The following is a 19,875-nucleotide window of genomic DNA, read 5'->3' as shown; positions in this document are numbered from 1 at the left end:
CGCTTACAACTGTAATAACAGACCGTCCGGCTAAGTCGGCGTACGCCTCACCATCGGTACCCTCACGTTCCCCCCCTCTCTCTCTCTCTCTCTCTCTCTCTCTCTCTCTCTCTCTCTCTCTCTCTCTCTCTCTCTCTCTCTCTCGTTTCTCTAATTTCTCCCGTCTTCATGTCGATTGCGATCTCATAGGCTTTGACACGTCGGCTTGCACTATAACTAAACTATTACACGAGTCCTTCGACTGCGGACAATCAATCATTCATCAGACCGTCGCTTCACTCGATTTTCTTTTTTTCTCTTCACGTCACTCGCGTTGCTTAATTAGGTATTGGCGACTACGAACTTGCGCGACACGCATAATTAACACGTGTTTCGATCGCCGCGATAACGGAAGATTGCGGGAGTCTTTTGTATGACCGTCATGTTTCGTGTGGATTATGTACGCGTTGCTGTCGCGCGATCGCGGACGATCGCATGACGAATCATCAAGAGCGTAATGTTTTCTCGCTAATTCTCAGTATCAAGATTTTGCCCGACAAGTATTCAACGTTATAAATTCATCGCTCACATCTAATTTCAATCTACATCTCGAGTACGGCGGGTCGTGCAACGCAAAGGAATGGCGGTGAGTCCTGAAATTTTCGCGAGGGGGAGGCTGCGCCTCTCGCGGGACGTTAAAAACAAGGGAGGAACGAAAGTAAAGGTGGAGAAAGAAGGGGTTGCCGGGAGGCGGGAACCCTCTTTTAATTTTCTTTTAGCCGCCGCGTGAGCAGCTAATTTGCGGCTGCGAGCTCGGTTTGACAGGAAGGAAGGAAAGAAGGAAGGAACGGCCGGGGCAGGTGGGACACACCAGGGGGAAAGGAGCGATTGAGAAGCGCGGAGGGTCCGCGCGGATATAAAGGAGGAAATAAATTTCTCTCCTTGTGATTTGCATGCAATGAATTTCCAATTCGATCGGACGCCCTTTGATGCCTCGCGCCGATCGCGGCTTGATTAACGCACGATTGCGCGCGTATCTCTTCGATTTTTTTTTTTTTCCGTCTCGCATCGGCAATCTATCAATTCTCTCGTCGTAACTATGGTCCGAATTGCGGCGGGACGATTGTCGAAAGTCCAGTCGTCCATGTGGCGTGAATTACATTCTTAGTCTTTAAAGAACCTAAAAAAAGACCAGCCTTCGATCTTCGTCGCCTCGTCGTTTCATGAATACACATCGAGCCGAGTTCCCGTTTGCAAGGGCACGCTATTTTTTGGCGCACAAAGCGCGAGGGAACAGAGACACTCGCGAATGCGTAGGTGCGTGGAGGTCGGTAACAGGATTACAAGGGGCGGCCGCGGGGAGAACCTCGCATAGGGGCAGCAGGCGAGCGACCGAGGGGTGCCGACAAGTGGACCGAATAATATTGCATGGTGCGAGGGAACCGTGTAAAAGGAGAATCGTGGCGGATCCTAAGCCCGAGGTCACTCGGCATTCGTCTAACTCGATCGTCGATAGTTCATTTAACGTCGCGCAGATATGCGAGAATTACAGAAGTTTCAGCACGAATCCGAGGTAATCTCCGGAATATCACGCGGATAATAAAGAATAATATAATGAACTATTAAAAAAAAAGAAATAAGAAGATTGCAAAGAAAAGGAGAAATAAGAATCGATGGAATAAAATCGATGTGAATTCTATTATAAAAAATTGATCACGTATCTAAATGGAAGTCTCGTGAAATGGATTTCGGGGATTAACAATGCCACTTGTAATCATCGTCGATGATTGAAACTGTCTTTTCAGAGCCTGCTTTTCTCTCATTAATCCATCCGCGTCCGATGTACACTCGTCGAAATTGATCAATCGCCTGCGCCGGTCGAGGGTGCATATTTAGCAACGATGGGCAGAACGAGGCAAACTCGTGTAACGATCAAACGTGACATACCTATGTATGTGCGCTCGTACACGGGCTCGCAAGAGCAAGTGCTGTGAATTGATGTTACCCCGACAAGGCCAGAATCCGGCAGCGTCTTCAACAACGACTTACCCCTCCAATCCTCTCGAAAAATATTCCGCTCGCGTGTGGCGCGCTTTGCGCGGGAGATGTTTGGGATTTGGGATTTGGGAATTCTCGATTTCGCCAGGATGAGGGATACGAGGGACTCGGCGAGAAAGAGAGGAAGGGAGAGAGAGAGAGAGAGAGAAAGAGAAAGACTTCACTCTCCGCGGGGGTGAATCCTCGGCCGCGATGCGGATATACGTGCGGCGTCTGTGTATCTCGCGGGCGTCGCGCACCGTCGTCACATAGCGACGAAGGGAGGAAGGCACAGAAGAATGAAATGATCGAGTTATGCCTGATTGCCGCTTGTTGTTCCAGCTCGATAAACCGGACCCGGACTCGGACCGAATTCACCCTGCTCTCTCCAATTTCGCCAGATCCTCCAGCCTGCTATACTGCCCCTCGCCGTTAATCGTTTCGGAAGAGGCCTCCGTTCGAACGAAGGACGACGAGGGCACGATCGACCCTCGATGCGGCCAGGAAACGATTTCCTTAATCTCGCCGATTGTGATCGGGGCGCGAAGTCGTTCCCCGATAACGGAGCTTAATTAATCTTGACGGGCGCGATTGTCGATCGCAATCTCGGTTTCGCGCGCGTTTCACACAAGTATTATTCATGGCTTTGACATGGTATCGATATGCACGCCACTTGTTGGCATACATCGTTAGATCCACGAGGAATACTTTTGAGCCCCGGCGGCTCACGGTTGTCACCGACGGTTAATTCAGCGTGTAACCGTACGCGGGATCGAGTTAACGTTAAGATCAAATTGGATTTGGCGCCAGCGCTGGTCTGGCTAAAACTTAGTCATCCGGCAGGACCCTCTTAATCCGTTTACGCTCCTTCGTTCGGGATCCTGCCGTCTGCGTCTCCGCGGCTACGTTGACAGAGAAATAAAGAGAACGCGAGAAGGGGGAAGAGAAGGAGGAAAAGAGATTCATTGAGACGAGGGGGGTAAACGTCTACGGAATATCGGTTCAATGGAGATAAAATTAAACGACGGGGGCGAAGGAGAATAATATCCGTTTTCCGGAAAGTGCCGATGCGATTTGTCGCGGGGCAGACGCAAAAGAATCGACCTTTCCCCAGCGTTTCGTTTCCGGAGACGCGAGAGGCTTGAGGTCTCTTCGCGAGATAATTGAAGATTGAACGAAATTAATTGTACGATGCTAATTCGCTTTTTTATATTTCTACGACCTCGTCCGGATAACGTGGATATATGATTAACGTGTCACTTCGCGAAATTGTCTACATCGTCTATATCGGATCTTGTCCTTTCTTTCTTTCTTCATGCTTCGAAAGAAGGTATCTTGCAGCAGGATCCAGCCTTTTCGCCGAGGCCACTTATCCGTAAAATTTCTGGGAAATTCGCGACGATTCGCAGGGCGTTGGCGGAGGCGGCATGGAACGGACACGCCCAGCGTCGCGACGCTTTTATCGATCAACAAGAGCACGGCCGATGTACGCCAACGGCCATTTTACTTTTCCGCCGGCTGATATGGGAGAGGATTGAGAAGGCGGAATCGCTGCGAGGCGAATTGAGCAATTCTGCATGATATTTTAACAGATATAATCTATCTTCTTTTCTTTATTCCAAGGAACAACCAACAAACTTTTTGCAAAGAAGGTAGGCAATAAATAGATTTTAGATTTTGTGCCAAGCAAAATAGATATAAATACTTATATAAGAGAAAAGATAAATTTCCATAATTTTTTTATATTAATAAAATTCAAATATAATAATAATCAAATATAATAATAATTGCAGGATTTATAAAAACAGATATCATACTTTACTGATTTCTGTTTTAAGTGATACGCATCTTTAGATGACCGGCAATTTTAGATGAGAGTTATTAAGGTCTTAAAAATATGAAACTCGAGTTTCCATCTGGACTCGCCATCTGGATTAATAAATTGAAATTTTTAATTTTACCATCGTACCATACTACCATATCTTTACGAATAAAGGATCGCTATCGTTACCGTCCATGGATATGTATCGTATTTAGACCCTTAAATACGGCTACTGTAGGAATTATAGATTCTCGCGTATCTCTGTACAGGGCCGTTATCATATTTATGGGAGGTACCGGAGAGCGCGCGACACGAAAACCGCATCTATCGGCGTGCATATTTTTAAATACTAATTCGATGCGCGCTCTTTGTCTATCTCAGCATGTCCCCGGATTGTACGAACCCTATTCAGATTGCGCGATCGGCTACTCCGTAGTCTTATCCGCAACTTTCAACGACACGAGGCGACAACGAGGCGGGAGCGTGCTCGAAATAATCGCCGATCCCCGATCCATGCAAATGACTCAATAAGGAGACCACGTCATTTAGGGATTCTGATATATGCTTGCAAAATTTCATTTTTTTTTTATAACATACTCTCTCTCTCTCTTTCTCTTTATTTTATTTCTATATTTGTCAATATTTTTATCGCGTTTATATTAAATTAATTCTTAACAACGCATCTCGTGCACGAAATAGTGTTTCAGTATTTGCCTCTCGTTTAGTAAAAAATATTTATACTTTATATTTTATAGTTAAAGTATTTGATAAATAGTGATATCTTTCTCTTTCTTTTTCTTCTATATCTTTTTCCATTATGAGAACTCGTTTTTGACTATATCGCGCGAAGAAAAGAAGTTTTGACGTCTCGTAATGTATCTCGTGACACCAAGTCGACAATATACGAGATTCCGTCGACGAGAGGCGAGAGGCGAAAGTGGGCTCGCGATGGACTGTGTTCGCTGATTCGAGAGGAATAATCGGATTACGGCTCAGTACTACCGCGTGTGTGGGGTACAGTTCATTGTTGAACGTTGACTCGAGAGGGATGAAACCCAGTGTGTAGCGGCGGTGTAGCGGCGCGTTTCTCGGCGTGCGACGAAACGCCGTGCCGTCGAACGCCCCTCCTCACCCCTCCCCTTTTCCTCCCGCCTCTCTCTTTCTCTTGAATGAATACTGCATTCGCCCGACAATCGAGAGATCCGAGCGCGCAATGTGCGACCAAATGAATCTCATTCCGGAGCTCCGGACGCGGACACGTGGCCCTACGCTATTACGTAATATAATATCGGTCCGCACGCTCCCGTATGCGGTGTCCTGCGATCTTTGCCTTTCCCGTTGGAACCGTCAGTGACTTCGCCGTGCCGGGCCGACCGGGCGATCCCACGCGAACACATCGACCGTGATCTTATCGATGTTCATCCGCGATGAAGGCGAACGATACGATTACGGCACGCCCGAGGCGCGTGGGGTTTCGATTCGCGGGATATATTCGGACGAGTTTCTCGCTTTCTCGATCGCTTTGCGATCTCACCGATGAGAAAAGAGATCCGCGTCGCGTATGTACGTACATCCATTACCGGATGTAGAAATTGTTTCTCCGTGCCTGTGCGGCGTGACTGGATTTTCAGAGCTATAGCGGTCCCACGATGGAAACTAACAATCGACAATCGACGAAAGACGATTTTATCGGCGTCGCATCTCGCGCGTCGCTAATTATCGCGAATATTATCGGCGTACGCGAGCCGCGCCATGCCGCGCCGTGCCGCCTCGCGTCTCGCTGAATCATCAGAGCGGCTTTATTAGGCTCCCCGATGCACCTGCGATCGAGGCGGAAGCGAGGCATTCCCATGAAGAGATCCCGCCACCCGTAGGAAACGCTGTTCATGAACGTGTACACGGCCCGAGAAGGACACGCGCGGGATTTAACCGCACAAAGGGTGAGAAAGTGCGTGCGAGAGGGAGAGAGGGAGGGAGGGAGAGAGAGAGAGAGAGATTCAGGGACACCAACGAGGAAGAAATGCGGGGACGCGTTTTCTATGTTTGTTCGACGATTAAGCACATTAGCCTTAATCTATTCATCGTCGCTATTTTTTTGGTATCTCTCGTGTTAGACTAACAAAACGTCCGACGTAATCACATGTAGCATCGATCGTACCCCGGGGGAAGAAGGTACCGTGAACCCATACGCTTTGATCGAACCCACGGCATTCCCGCCCGATGACGAAACGATCTGTGCTATTACAGGTGAGCGAGAATCGTCGGCATGTACTACCAAAACTCAGCCGTTACTGTTCCCCAACTCTTGTCGTCGACCATCCTCGAGGACCGAAGCAGAATAATGATCCTCGTAGTATGTTTCATCTCAGAATCATATGAGAATCATATGCACAAAAAGAGCGAAAAATCTTCATATCAATTGAATTTAACATAAATATCAGAATAATAGATAATAATACGTGGCATTGCTCAGTAGGCAAACACCTAATAATCTTTTTTTTGAATTTATATATATATATATATATATATATATATATATATATATATAAATTTAAGATAATAGTTTATATTGTCAACTATGTTATGGTTTTTTAACGGATTTGCAACATAGCAGTTCAAAGCGCTATAGTTATAAATTTTTCCCTTTAATAAATCAGTAATGTGATATCGATTATCTCTCCTTCTTCCAAATTTTTAATATAAATGTATTAAAATAAAAAAAAAAAAATCAATAAAAGTTAATTTTCAATCGATTTTGTATCAACTTTAGTAGACAATCAATTTTATAGATATCAAGATACTATACCTTAATGATTTCGCTGATAAAAGGAAAGATAATTTCATAGGCTGATAACTTCGGAGATCGATCTTCTCGCACCTGTGCAATCATCGGAATGTTTTGCCGATTAATATTTGATCGTTCTCGTTGACAGAAGTGTGTTTCGACCTGCACCGGCGCACACATTCCGCTTTTTATTTCGTGCGTAAGTGAATATACTATTTATCGGTTTTTGCAATTTTTAACTCGATCGAACATATGATGTAAGGTCGTCTTTAATTGCGTGTTGCTGTTTCTCAATGATAAATAATCTGTATTTTTATTTTGATTTCAGTTAAAGCTGAAATTCTCTCGAGACGCCAATCTGGACGAAAATCGTTTTCCAATCAAGAATAAAGAGAATTTTCTTTTGTTTCCCCGAGCACGTTTTGCGAATGTCGAATAGATGATGAATATCCGAAAAAATATTTGCACGCAGAAAAAGTGTTCCTTGTTTCATCAAAGAAATGGCATATACTGTGAGAGAAAGACAGATAGATAAATAGATAGATAGAAAAAGAGAGAAAGAGAGAGAGTTCGGGGGAGGAAGTCTTTGGAGAGCGAAGGCTGGTTTTCGTAAGGTCGAGCACAGTTTTGGCGATAACGAGCGGATTTGCAATCACGACTATATTGTGCAGGATCCTACTGTTAGCTAACTTCAAGAGGGATGAAACACAGGCGCCCTGAGATCACAGAGCAGGAGGTTGAATGTAGGATGCGGATGGAGAGGATGAGAGAGCGTCGCGTCGGCTCTCCGTTACCGTCGCAATCGCTCGCGCTGCTGCGCGAGAGGCACAAACTGGGAATTTCAAACTGGGAATTTCAAACTGGGAAAATTTGCAAAATTGTCGTAGAATTGTTTTCTTCTTACGCGCGTACTTCTCAAGTTTAACATAAATTCACGATAAAATACAACGCTCGCAACTACAAAATCCGAGCAAATTTTTTGCTTTAAGGAAAAGATCAATCGTAAAATCGAAAAATTTGTAGATAAAAATTATACGATGAGTCTGTTATTTCAAATTTTACGAAAACATTTACGAAGCCCTTTTTATCACAAAAAGGTTCACATCGAACGAAACATTCGACAAGGACCAAAAATCGAGGCGTGTAGCGACGTTTCACACTGTCAAGATTTAGCAGGCCAAGGCCACGCTAAACTTATACGGTTCGTCCTTATCACTCGTGCGACTGTTTTGTGTGGTCCACACGTAAACGCGGAGGCGTGACAGATAGTACGTTTTGTGAAACACTCGCGTTTTCGGTTGAGAGGCAGCGAACCGGATTTTTATAACGTTCTCGCTGTTTGCACAGCAGGTGGTTACTGGTGCGAGAGCGCGACGCGCTAGCCTGCTTTCTCGAATTTGTATTCTTTTACAAGCGAGAGCGCGGGGAGACCCGGAGGAGTGACAATAGAGTCAGGGTCTTGTGGCACATCGTGGAACGCGAACAGGTCCGGTGAGCGATCATTCTAATGATAATAATAGGCGCCCCGTACTCAGTCTCATGACCGAAGACTCTCTGGGGTATATTTAAATTTAGGAAAACCCCCGCGAAAGCCTCCTTAATTCGGCGTGTAAAAATGCGGGGAGGATGCGAGCGAGGCGTAGAAAAAGACGCAGGGATGGCGTCTATCGAGATTATACATTATACAATATCACGTTAACAATCACGCTTATCTCGATGTTATAACCCGCTGTAAGTATCCGAGTATACTTTCACAGGGCCAGGAGGTTACTAATACAGATCGCTTTGTAAAAGTAGCGGCGGTATACTCTCAAATACTCGCGACCGCGGCGCGTTATTAATCGTCCAATTTTTTTTTTCTTCGTGCGTGCACGTGACTTGACCGCCGCGGTACGATTCTCGATGACCGTCGACGGGCTTGGCTCTCGATCGCGTCGATTAATGAGCTCGTACGAACGGGCTCGTGGACGTTGGATACGGGATACGACCGTCGCGTTGTCGCCTTCGATTTGTTCGGCACCGACGGGACGGGGTGGAACCCTGCGGTTCGTGTCACGAGAGAGAATCCACCGAGGTACCTCGCGAAGGAAGATCTTTGTTCACAGCTGGCCTCGCCACCGGAATAATTCGACCGCCATTTTTCTCGCTTTATGCCGGGTAAGCGTTACTAATGGCTCGTTCTCGAAGCCAGCACGAGGCAACATGAGGAGAGGGCCGGCGCACGTAGGTGAATTTACCGCGATTTTGCGCGCTCGCTTCAGGTTAATAAATAAATAAAGTCGCGTGCGATTCCCCGGAAATTGCGCGCCCGTGCATCCTAATGTTGTCGAGAAAATGCGGATATTTTAGAATAAATAATGCGGAAGGACAATCGTAACTTTCACTATTTTACAATGTTTCGACGTAAACTGACGTAACGATTGACAAAACAGCGGGATCTGTTCGGCGATAGTTTCGTCGATCGTTCATCTTTTTGGAGAGGACTCGAGTCGTTTAAGAAGCGAGACGTTTCACGGATCACCGATCGCCCGGCAATAAAACACACGGGCGACAGAAACGAGAACCCGCTTGACAGTTTTCCACGATGCGAGAAATTCATATTCATTTTGGGCGTGGACGCGAATGCGTGCGCCCGTAGCCTGTGCTCGTGAATATATAACGCGTTCATCTGTGTGCGTGGTGACGCTAAACGCACGTAGAAAAGATAGAAATAGTATAGACAGGGAGGGACGGCGATATGATAAAAGCCGCCGGTCCATTCGGGGATGATTTACGGCTCGGGGCTTCGGCGCGGTGAAAATACAAACAGGTGCTTTCGAACTTCCTCGAAAACTCATATATTCATCCGGACGAGAAAGAGGAGAATCCATTTCACGTATCCTTGATACGTAATCAACATAAAATTACATTAAACGTTCCTCCATTCTGCTACTCGCTCGGCGTGGAGGAGGAAAAATTGTCGAAATATTTTATTTCGTGAAAAGAAAAAAGCGAGACGAGCTCGATGTTGCCCCGGCGTATTTTTTACAAAAATACATATTCCGGCATGTACGGCGTGTACGTGAAGGACGTGCGCGGTGGTTGTACTCGGCAAACTCATGCGCGCGACGCAGGGGGCGCACGCATACTCCTCCGTCGTCGGAGATCGGATGTGCTTCGCGACTCGCAAACGAAGTTTGCGCCAAGACTCGAGCTCAGGCGGCAGTTTGCGAATCACCGCTGAAATTCCATTCGGCAGTTTGGCTGCCGACAATAAGGTACCCCGGCTCGCGACGCGACCCACCGTCTACCACCGCGCGAGCGTGCACTGTGCCACCCCGTCTACTCACACATACACACGCACGTGCACACACACACACACACACACACACATACATACGTACGTCATACACATTCCCTTGCGAACGTGTGTCCCGCTCCAGCATCGAGAGACCCATGGGCGGGCACAATGGGCGGGGCTTATCCCGATGTTCACCCCAGCATCCTGGCAGAATCCTGGATCCTTCTCTCCCGTGCTCTACCGTCTATTATCACCTATCTATCTCGACACACGTACGCGGCGCGAGTTGCGCGTGTCGCATCCGTGTATGATAGTTCCGATATTTTCTCTTCCCACGCGACGGCATCCCGACATCGATCTTTCATGTCTAACACCATCCCCACATCTCGCGCGAGATATTAATTTATAGGGACGAATCAACTCATTATTATTATCATCGTGTAGACCGAGGTTCTCATTTACGGGACGTGATGAACTCCACATTTTTTTTGTCTAAAGTACACTCTTATCACACGTAAGTTCGGCTGTCATTGACAGACGAGTGTCGAACACGCATGCGAGTGTCGAGTGCTGGACCATCCCCACGCACTGCACCTTCCATCGCCCATCCCAGCGACCATCGAGCGACGTGGTAGGGGAAGAAGCGAGTATGCCAGTCTTCTCGTAGCACCGATCGGAATAGGGTGTCGTTCGAATCTTCGCCAGCCGCAGTTCTCGCATCTGCGTAAAATGAATGACGAATGAATTCCCCGGCCGCGGCGCAAATCTGTGGGATAGACTGGTGGAGAACGTTCGATTTTATAACACGCGCGAGGAAGGGGTGAGGAGCAACGCGAGTAATACGTGGACGGACATCGCTCGCTTCGATAATCGAAATGAAGAAAAGAAGAAACACGTAATCACGTCTGGATTAATCGCGGCGACAATAATTATGAAGGTAGGTTCTGCCATCTTTGAATAGGCTTGAAATGTAAATCGACGTACAGGTTACAGGTACCCGATACAGGTTATTATGTTATGAGTTGTACTTGTGGTTTCTGAATTTGTCAAATTCCTTTCGTTTTTCTCGGGAATTTTTCTCGAAATACGAAAGATAAGTATTATTAAAAAAAAAAGAAAAACGGATTAGTTTGGATCTAAAAACATTATTGTTTACTCGCTCGAGTAACGTGTTGGTTAATCAAATATGTTAATTCAACATGTAAATAACGGAATGATCGAACTATAAGGATATCCGGTAGCTTCCGATATATTCGGTAGTCTGATAGTCCTGTGGTCCATGTGTCTGGGCTGCACGTCCTCCACATATCTCATTTTGTCAGCTCATCTACATCCATCGTCCCGGCTCGTTGAAGAATAAAAAATGAAGCCTATTATTCTTTCTCGCTCGTTGATTGCAGAAAGCGTGTTCCAAAACGAACAATGAACGCGAAAATGGGATTCGTCAGGTCAAATTCGCGTGGGAGAATATTTGACAATCATAATCTTTCCTTTAACAGAAGAGAGAGAGAGAGAGAGAGAGAGAGAGAGAGAGAGAGAAAACGCGCAATACAAATGGTGCGAGCAACGCATTTGTGGATGTCAATACATTTACAAAAAACGAGAGTTAGAGAGAGAATTTGCTTATTTACAGTTTCACATATTTGTTTCCCCTTATATAACAAAAAAATAATTTCCTGGTTCTCAAATTTTATAAAAATCACTATTGTTTCTTTTATTTGTGAATAACCATAGCTCAACCGCTGGCTCAAACGGAAAAAGGCTAACCTATCGTAAATATTACCCAAGAAATGTTCCGGTTTAAGCTATTATACGTTCGTGCAGGTTCAGTGAGACGTCCCATGGTTAAGGATCACAATCGAGCCTGTAGCCAATACGGTGTTAACCGAAAAGACCATTTGGTATTTACATTATCCTCGGTTAACGACAGACAGCATGTAACGCAGCTCGTTCATTAACACTTTGAGAAATTGCGTGCAACACGTTATTCTCTATCTCTTTCCCTCTTTCTCTCTCCCCTCCCCCCTCCCCCCTTAGGTCGCTTCTTATTTCCGTTAATTTGTACATTGTGCACGCTCATTCACGCGTTAATTCGAACGCGCGGAATTAGCATAAATCCATCTTGGTCAACGTTACGCGTTCATTTGGAGACGTATTGCGCGTACGGTACGAACGGTATAACTCGTTTCAACGATTTTTCCCATCCGTTCACCACGTGACGATGAAGCGCGTCCCTCCGAGGGCTGCCGAGCGCTCGGGAGGGTTTTTGCACGACACTTAAAACTCATCGCCCCGGCACGACGATACTAATCGAGGTATCGCGACTTGGCGCGCGGTATGCGATACGCGAAGGCGGTTTCCACACGCGAGAGGAGACAGAGAAAAGCCACGAGGCATAAATCACAAGTGGGAAGTTCAGCTTCGCCTTCGGGCGAGTCATAAATCAATAGCTGTCCGGTTGTGCACATGAAATGATTACACCGAACCCCGCGTGTAGAACCGAGAGGCCGTGGAACGGAGAGCCTCCGACGTGCGTCGGACGAAGACGGGGAAAGCGGAAGGATCCTCGAAATTGGCCGTCTCGCGGTCGCCATCAGCCTCCCAGATGTCTGATGGCCGCGAACGGTGGGGTTTTTCGCGTTTTTCCACGCGAGAGGTTTCACCACCACCACCACTCTTCGCCCTCTCTCGCCCTCGTCTCGGCGAGGGAATCGCGCGAGAGCGGAGTGCGCGCGGACGAGCGCGCCGGTTACTCGAGCTAATTAACTCATCGCACGCCTCCCGGGGTGAACAATAACCTTTGTTGCGTTACTTGCGTGCCAATTAATATTATCGGATATTACATACGATCTGCATACGAGAGATCCGGCGTGCGCCGCGTGCCGTGGCAGGGCACGGCGAAAGAAATCCGCGCCGCGGATCTGATAGACGGTTTATCTCCGCGTTTATCTCCGGCGACGCATCGCACAATGAGCGCCGTCGCCGTCGGTCCGGTCATCGACAGCGATAAAAAAGGGCGGATGATATCAACAATCGTTATTAATCGCGGCGTCTCCGCGGTGATTTTAATAGCCGGCTAGCGTGATAACCGCAATATTATTGACTTGGCGTGTGTCATTTCAATGAGACGCGTGATGAACGACGGGAAATCTCGTCGATGACCTGGCGCCAGTTTTCGGATCTGCCACCTGAAAATCCCGCGGATAATTAGACCATCGCGCGCGCGGCCAATCCCAGTGGATTCGCGTACGCGTAATTATGCGTCGTCGAGGCACGAGGGATCATTTATCACTCGGCGCGCCCCGGCGGCCCTCGCAAGCGGCGGATCGTCCATTATTTCACTTTGCCGAGCATTAATCGGCAGATTCGTGGTCCCCCCCAGCCCGGAATCGGAGATGTCTCTTACCGGACTCGTGGCTACGACGCGCTCGCCGGTATCAAGTTCGCATCTTTGCGTCTTTCGCGAGCCGACTTTCTCTCCTTTCGCGATTCACAAATCGTGGCACTCGCAAGCTACACGTTATCTCGTTAATTACCGTTTATTCAAGGAAACCAGTCATTTCATGCGTAACATTAGAAAAACGCAACTTTACGCGCGCGCGAGATAATCTCTTTAAAATATTATACTCTTACTGTGGTGTGTGTGTGTGTGTGTGTGTGTGTGTGTGTGTGTGTGTGTGGCGCGCACGCGCACGTGTGTGTGTGTGTGTGTGTGTGTGTGTGTGTGTGTGTGTGTGTGTGTGTGTGTGTGTGTACGATTCACCGTTTACGGTTTTACATTCTTACAGACCGAAATGGAAACGGATTCCGAAAGCGCGGACGGCGTCTTGTGCCCGACGACCTCGCCCACTATCACCACGAACGTCGCCACCAACAACATGCACAACAATAACAACAATACCAATAGCAATAACAACAATGTTGCCGTTGCGACGATAATAGACACGAAGAAGGGCGGCATCGAGAACGGATACAATGCCGCGGAGATGGACTGCGGCGGCTGCGGGGAGAGCGTCCGCGAGCGCGTCGTCCTGTGCGTAGGGGGTCGTACCTGGCACTCCAGATGCCTAAAGTGTTGCGCCTGTGCGAGGCCCCTGCATGACCAGCACTCGTGCTTCCTGCGCGGCATGCGGCTCTACTGCAGGCACGATTACGCCCTGTAAGTGCGCAAACATTTGCATGCCGAATTTACCCTCGTCCCGCTCCGGCGCCTCTCTCGCCGGAACAGGGAGAATCGCGGAATTACGGAAAGCGGCCCGATTAGAATCCGCGCGTGCGGAATCCTCTATTCCGGAAATCTATCCCGAATTCCGGACGCGAGTACGTCCTATTCGACGGATCGTCAGTCTGCTGCGGAAGGCAGGGGGAGGAAGGGGGGGAATTAACCTGTCCTCTCCGTACACGGATCCGCACTCCGTGTTGCTAGTCGCGAGTCGGGAAGAGGACAGGGAGGATGAGGAGGGGAGAGGAAGAGGATTATCGGACGTTATATCGATGAACCCAGTAATATCCCGCTTCGTCGAGGGCAACTTACGCGAGGACGCCCCGCTGACGCGATTCGAAATCAAGTCGGTCTAAAGCTCGGCTTAAAAGGACGTGTCTCGGCTACCGTGGTCACGCCGGAGGGGATTCCCTTAGGAAAGGATTGTCACCCGAAAAGCTCGAATCTGACCCTCGGATCTCGTTCCTTCTCAAAGTCCCGTCGATGGCGATCGGTATTATTGGAATATTCGTTTCCGCTCCGTTGACCCGGTAAGAATCCTTTGTTCTTGGCGCGAAACGGGTACGGGCTGGGGGATCGACGATCGCGCGAATCGTCCCTCCGAGTCACGTGGCCTCGTCCGCGCGTGTTGGGAATACGGATGTGGTATTTCTACATCGCTAGACATCCATAAGCGTGCGTATTGGGTATCCGAGATGTGCGCGCTCGCGAGAGTCGCCATTGGGTGATTAATGTCTTCCAATGTAGTCTGCCTCTCTTCGTCTTCCTCCTCCTCCTCCTCCTCCACCACCACCTTCTCTTCCCGTGCGGACCTCACGTATAGCCGGCTATTCACGTCACCGTGCATTCGTGTATCACGCATGCTCACGCACAGCACGAGCTGCGAGTCACGTTGACGTCTCGACGTCTCACTGTCTCGCGCGCGCGGTGAACGCGGAAAAAAAATAAATACTCCGTCCCGAGACTCTTTCGCGAGAGAGATCCTCTCGCTTCGGCTTTTACGCCTCTGTACCTCTCCGCGTCATTTTTACCCTCTCCTAGACGCGCGTAATCCGTTTATATACCATAGACCTGTCTTTCGTTACACGGTACTCACGAAGGATTCCTCGGATTCTGTGTTCGCGGGCGACACAGAGAAAGAGGAAGAGAGACAGAGAGAGGGCTCGAGAGGTCTGACGATACAAAAAAAATAACACGCTAGGATAGCTGGCGGGGAAAGAGTCGCCCGGCTATCATTAATTTATCAATGTCCCGAAAGCGGGTTACTTCGCGCTTCGTGATTCCGTATACCAAATATACGCGTACGTGTATGTGGGTGCCGAGTCACTCGAGATGGGACTGCCTAGTGTCAGTGTTCCGGAGGACTGAGGAATTCGCCTCGTAAGGCACCGAAGCCAGCTGCGATCCTCGAACCGCTCCTTCTTCCCGCCTTCATCCGAGTGCGAGCCGCGCGGTGCTTCTTTTCTTCGGGTGAGCGAGGGAGAGAGGGAGGGGGGAGAGAGAGAGAGAGAGCGAGAGAGTGGTCTTTGAAATTAATAAATATTCACCCGACCCCGAGGCCTGCGCGCTCCCATCCCAGGACGTGGGGGGGCCCCCCCAATCCTTTCCACGCTTTCGTCGCTTTCGTGCGTTTCGACCGAAAAAAGAAGAGCGCAGACGTCGAAGTGATTCGTGGCTGCGCGCGGCAAAAATCGCTCTATTAGCGGTTTCCCTCGCCACGAGATTCCGGTTTTCTCGATTCGGTGTGGTCAGTACAGAAGCGACCCGTATGTTCGATGTTGGGACCACCTGTCGCCGTAATCGCGGCGTTATCTTTTTCACTTTGCCAGCTCTTAAGACCGCGTACCTCGCATACCTCGCGTGGGTGCCGAGACACTCGAAACGAAGCGAAATAATTGCGGTCCTTTGATTTTGCCAGATCCTTGTCCGTAAATAATGCATTAATATGATACATTAGAATGATAACGTTATATGATTGTTATCATTTCATAAATGGATAAAGACGTTAGGTATCGAACATGATTGCAGCTATGTAAGACTTCGGAGAGAACAGTTTTGCGAGCAAATTTAAAAATTTAACCAGATACAAATTTTAAAAATAATTTTGTCGAACCTTCAAAATTATTATGTACAACATTATATTCAAATTCATTGAACATCAAAAACTTTTGTATTATTATTATTATACTTAAGCATCTTACATGATAATTTTGATAGTCCGAAATTATTTTCAAATCTTTATCCGATTACTAAATTTATTAGCAAAAATGTTATCTCTATGTGGTTTATGATGAGTTCGTGTCTAATTATATTTTTTAAGTAAATTAAGAAAAATAATAAAATAAGAAGTTAAGCTGATTTACAGTATTTAGTATAAAAATGTTTATAAAGTTTGTTCATAAACTTTATGCCAACATAAACAATAAATCGATTTCTTTATATTGATACATTTTTTGTGAATTTCGATATATTCCAGCCTCTTAAAGGCTACGTGTAGATTACTATTCGATCTTAAAGACATGAATAGCAAGAATAGCAGAATATTTCTAAAATTCATAAAAAATATAATTAGGTACGAGATATCGCTAAATGATCGGGAAGTCTAACTTAGTTATCGTGCTACGTGATTGGTATCTTCTCGTTATCGCTCTAGAAATATATGCAAGAATTGCAGTGTAAATTATGACGAGCTGTTCATTTTACGTTGCTACCGACATGCAATTAACTTGGATCGCCTATACATTCGCGCGATCCTCGACCCACGATCGCGATCCGCGTGCCGGCGGGGCTCGATCATGCTCTCGCGGCGTCTCATACCGCCCAACTTAATCCCCCGTTGACTTATAGAGCCCGCCTATGTGAAGAACAAATGAATAAATTAGGGCGGGGCTGTTTGGTAGCCGACGCGCGCGTACGGCCCTGAAGATTTATAGATACCCAATACCAGTTCTCTCGCCGCCGCCGGATACATGGGGTTCCCCTCGTCGCCCTCTGCCCTCCTCGATGCGTTAAGTCCTTGCTCTTGTTGGGTGCAAAACCGCGAAGGGATAGATCCTGAGAAAAGAACGATACGTGATATACCTGAAGGGACACTCGTTGCATGAGAGATATCCACATTTTTATGATCTTCATATAGAGGAGATCATATCGGTATTACGAAATCCCCGCGGGAACACGCAGGATTAGAAGGGATTCCTCGAGGAGAACTGTGTAGATAGGAACTAATTTGGAGACAAATTGGAGTCGAAATAATCGGGATCCTCTTCATTATTTCAATCTTCCAAAAGATCGACAGTCAGAGACGGCGGATCGTAGAGCGATCGTTCGTGATCGGTATGAACTAGCTCCTAGGCGTGCCCTTTGCGCGATCACCATAACCAATAATATCCCCCCAAAAACATCGCGTCATGCGACGATGACTATGCAGACGCGAAGACTAATCCCTCCATGAGCTTACCATATTTTTCCATACAATAACGCCGTGGTCGATCGGTCGTTGATGCATTCTTCTACTTCTTCTGCCTCTTCTGCCTTCTATGCTCTTCCTCTTGCTTCTCCCCGTTCCTTTTTCTCCTTCCCTTCTTTTTTCTTATCTTCTTTTCTATATGTCTGTACTTCTTGCTGATTCTTTTCCTTTTCCTCCGCTTCGTTCTCCCTTCTTACCTTTCTATCTTCTTTTCTTCTTTTGCACTCCCGTGTATGCGGGGTATGATCTTCGCTGAATTTCGCGTTTTATTTTTCCGCGCCGCACTGTCGTTGACTCTATAATTATTTCTCCGCAGTTTTCTTCGATCTTTTTTCCCCGAACCTTTTCTATCGCCAAAATCTCTACTAGTCTTCATTCTCGTCGGCATAAATTCAAAGAGACCGAAACCATTTGTATAGGGATCGGAAGCCGCGCGACTGAGACATCGAAATAATCTCGACGTAATCTACTCCTCGAATCGTGATACCGATCCTCAAACCGAGAAGGTTGCCATGCCTAGTCGGCAGGACATTGAGTGGCCGAGTAGTATGTTAATGAGGACAGGACTGCCGGGTCCTCGCGCTCTCGGAGGTCCCGGGTGAACCTGCCGTCAACGGGATAAAAATAGTTTTTTTTGCCTGTGCCCGCGCCGAGTGCGATGCGCGCCGCGAGAACCGTATTTATTAGCCGTGCGTCCATTCGTAGCCCCTCCCGTCCAAAAGGAGAGACTCACGCGAATCGATGAGTGATGAATGACGGTAAATGGGTGATAAATGGACGGTACACCGGTCCGTTCGAGTCGACTCCCTTTGTCATTGATTACGCGCGTCGACTTTTTTAACGCGCTCGCGCGCGCCTCGCGAAAGTTAACGGCGGCGTGTCATCACAGCAGAGATCCCTGATCGTTTGCGTTTTGCAGAACATTCGGCGCGAAATGCGCGAAATGCGGGCGAAGCGTGGGCGCCGGGGACTGGGTGAGGAGGGCTAAGGACAGGGTATACCATTTAGCCTGCTTCGCGTGCGACGCCTGTTCCCGTCAGCTCTCCACCGGCGAGCAGTTTGCGCTTTTGGACACCCGGTTGCTCTGCAAGACTCATTATCTGGACGTGGTCGAGGGTAACAACACTTCCTCGTCGGAGGACTGCGACTCCGAGCACGGCGGCAAGGGCAGCAAGACAAAGCGCGTGAGAACGACCTTCACCGAGGAACAGCTCGCGGTCCTGCAGGCTAACTTCCAAATGGACAGCAATCCCGACGGCCAGGATCTCGAGAGGATAGCCCAGGTGACCGGACTCAGCAAACGAGTTACCCAGGTTTGGTTCCAAAATTCCAGGGCGAGGCAGAAGAAGCACAGCGGCAAGATCAAGACTCAGAGTAAGTATTCTTTGTAGCACAGTCGCGGGAAATCCCTCGGGATTCGAAACGTCTGTTTCCGTGTGTTTGCAGTGCATCATTCACCACCGATACCGCATCACCCGGTTGACCTGTATCCTAGTGGAATAAACGTGGTCGGCGCTTACCTCGGCAATTATCAGGCCAGTAACGCCGGCAGCGAGAGTCCAGGTAGCCCGTTGACGCCTCTCACACCCTTGACACCGCTCACGCCAACGACGCCGAATCACTTGCAGGCTCAATTTTGCCATCCAGCGGGATAATCCCGATGCGAATCTACCCGCGTCACCGTTGATATTAATTATGTATAAAAAAATTCTTGAGATGAACTGATTTGTATATACTTTTCGAAGAGGTGTAAATTAAGCGTGTGTTTATCGTTGACTTTATCTAATATATTAAATATACAAAGTTTTTCGTATTTAAAATTAGATTAAGATTATTTATTCGGAATTTGTAGTAATTTACTGTGTATTCATCATGGCGAATGAATCTCTTAAGCGACATAAGAAGAGAGAAAAAACGCGGAAACAAATTCACGTTTGTCACGTTTTTCTTTCAAGTCTTCGATGAAGACATTCTTCCAAATGTTTTCTTCGAAGATCGAAGTTGATAACACGATAATGCGGAGTTGTATATAGAAAATTGTAGTTTTTGTACATATGTGAAAGGACTACCTAAAGCAGTATAGATATAGGATAATAATCGAAGAATGTATATGAGAATTTGATATCGCGTAGTCATTGCTGCAATATTATAAACTATACTGTTATCAATAAAACGCCTTTTATTGTTGCTCATCGATGCTTAATATCTCTTCATCCACTTCTTTAGCTATATATATATAAATAATCGGAGAGAATATCGGTGCCAAAGATATTCAGAGTCGAAG

General features: G+C 47.4%; 1 protein-coding gene across 1 annotated transcript; it reads left to right on the top strand.

Moving 5' to 3' along the window:
- The first annotated feature begins 10,333 nt into the window (after positions 1–10,333).
- Positions 10,334–19,783, top strand: LOC105425742 (LIM/homeobox protein Lhx6). Its single transcript, XM_011636644.3, has 4 exons — positions 10,334–10,840; positions 13,692–14,062; positions 18,511–18,965; positions 19,038–19,783. Exons 1-4 carry the CDS (start codon positions 10,637–10,639, stop codon positions 19,244–19,246), a joined length of 1,239 nt encoding a protein of 412 aa, XP_011634946.2. The 5' UTR covers positions 10,334–10,636; the 3' UTR covers positions 19,247–19,783.
- Positions 19,784–19,875: the final 92 nt, after the last annotated feature.

Source organism: Pogonomyrmex barbatus, unplaced genomic scaffold, assembly GCF_055798465.1.
Source record: "Pogonomyrmex barbatus isolate J1 unplaced genomic scaffold, ASM5579846v1 scaffold4, whole genome shotgun sequence".
In the NCBI taxonomy this organism is placed as follows: Eukaryota; Metazoa; Arthropoda; class Insecta; order Hymenoptera; family Formicidae; genus Pogonomyrmex; species Pogonomyrmex barbatus.
The sequence above is the reverse complement of the archived record's forward strand: the minus strand, read 5'-3'. Positions and strand labels throughout refer to the sequence as shown.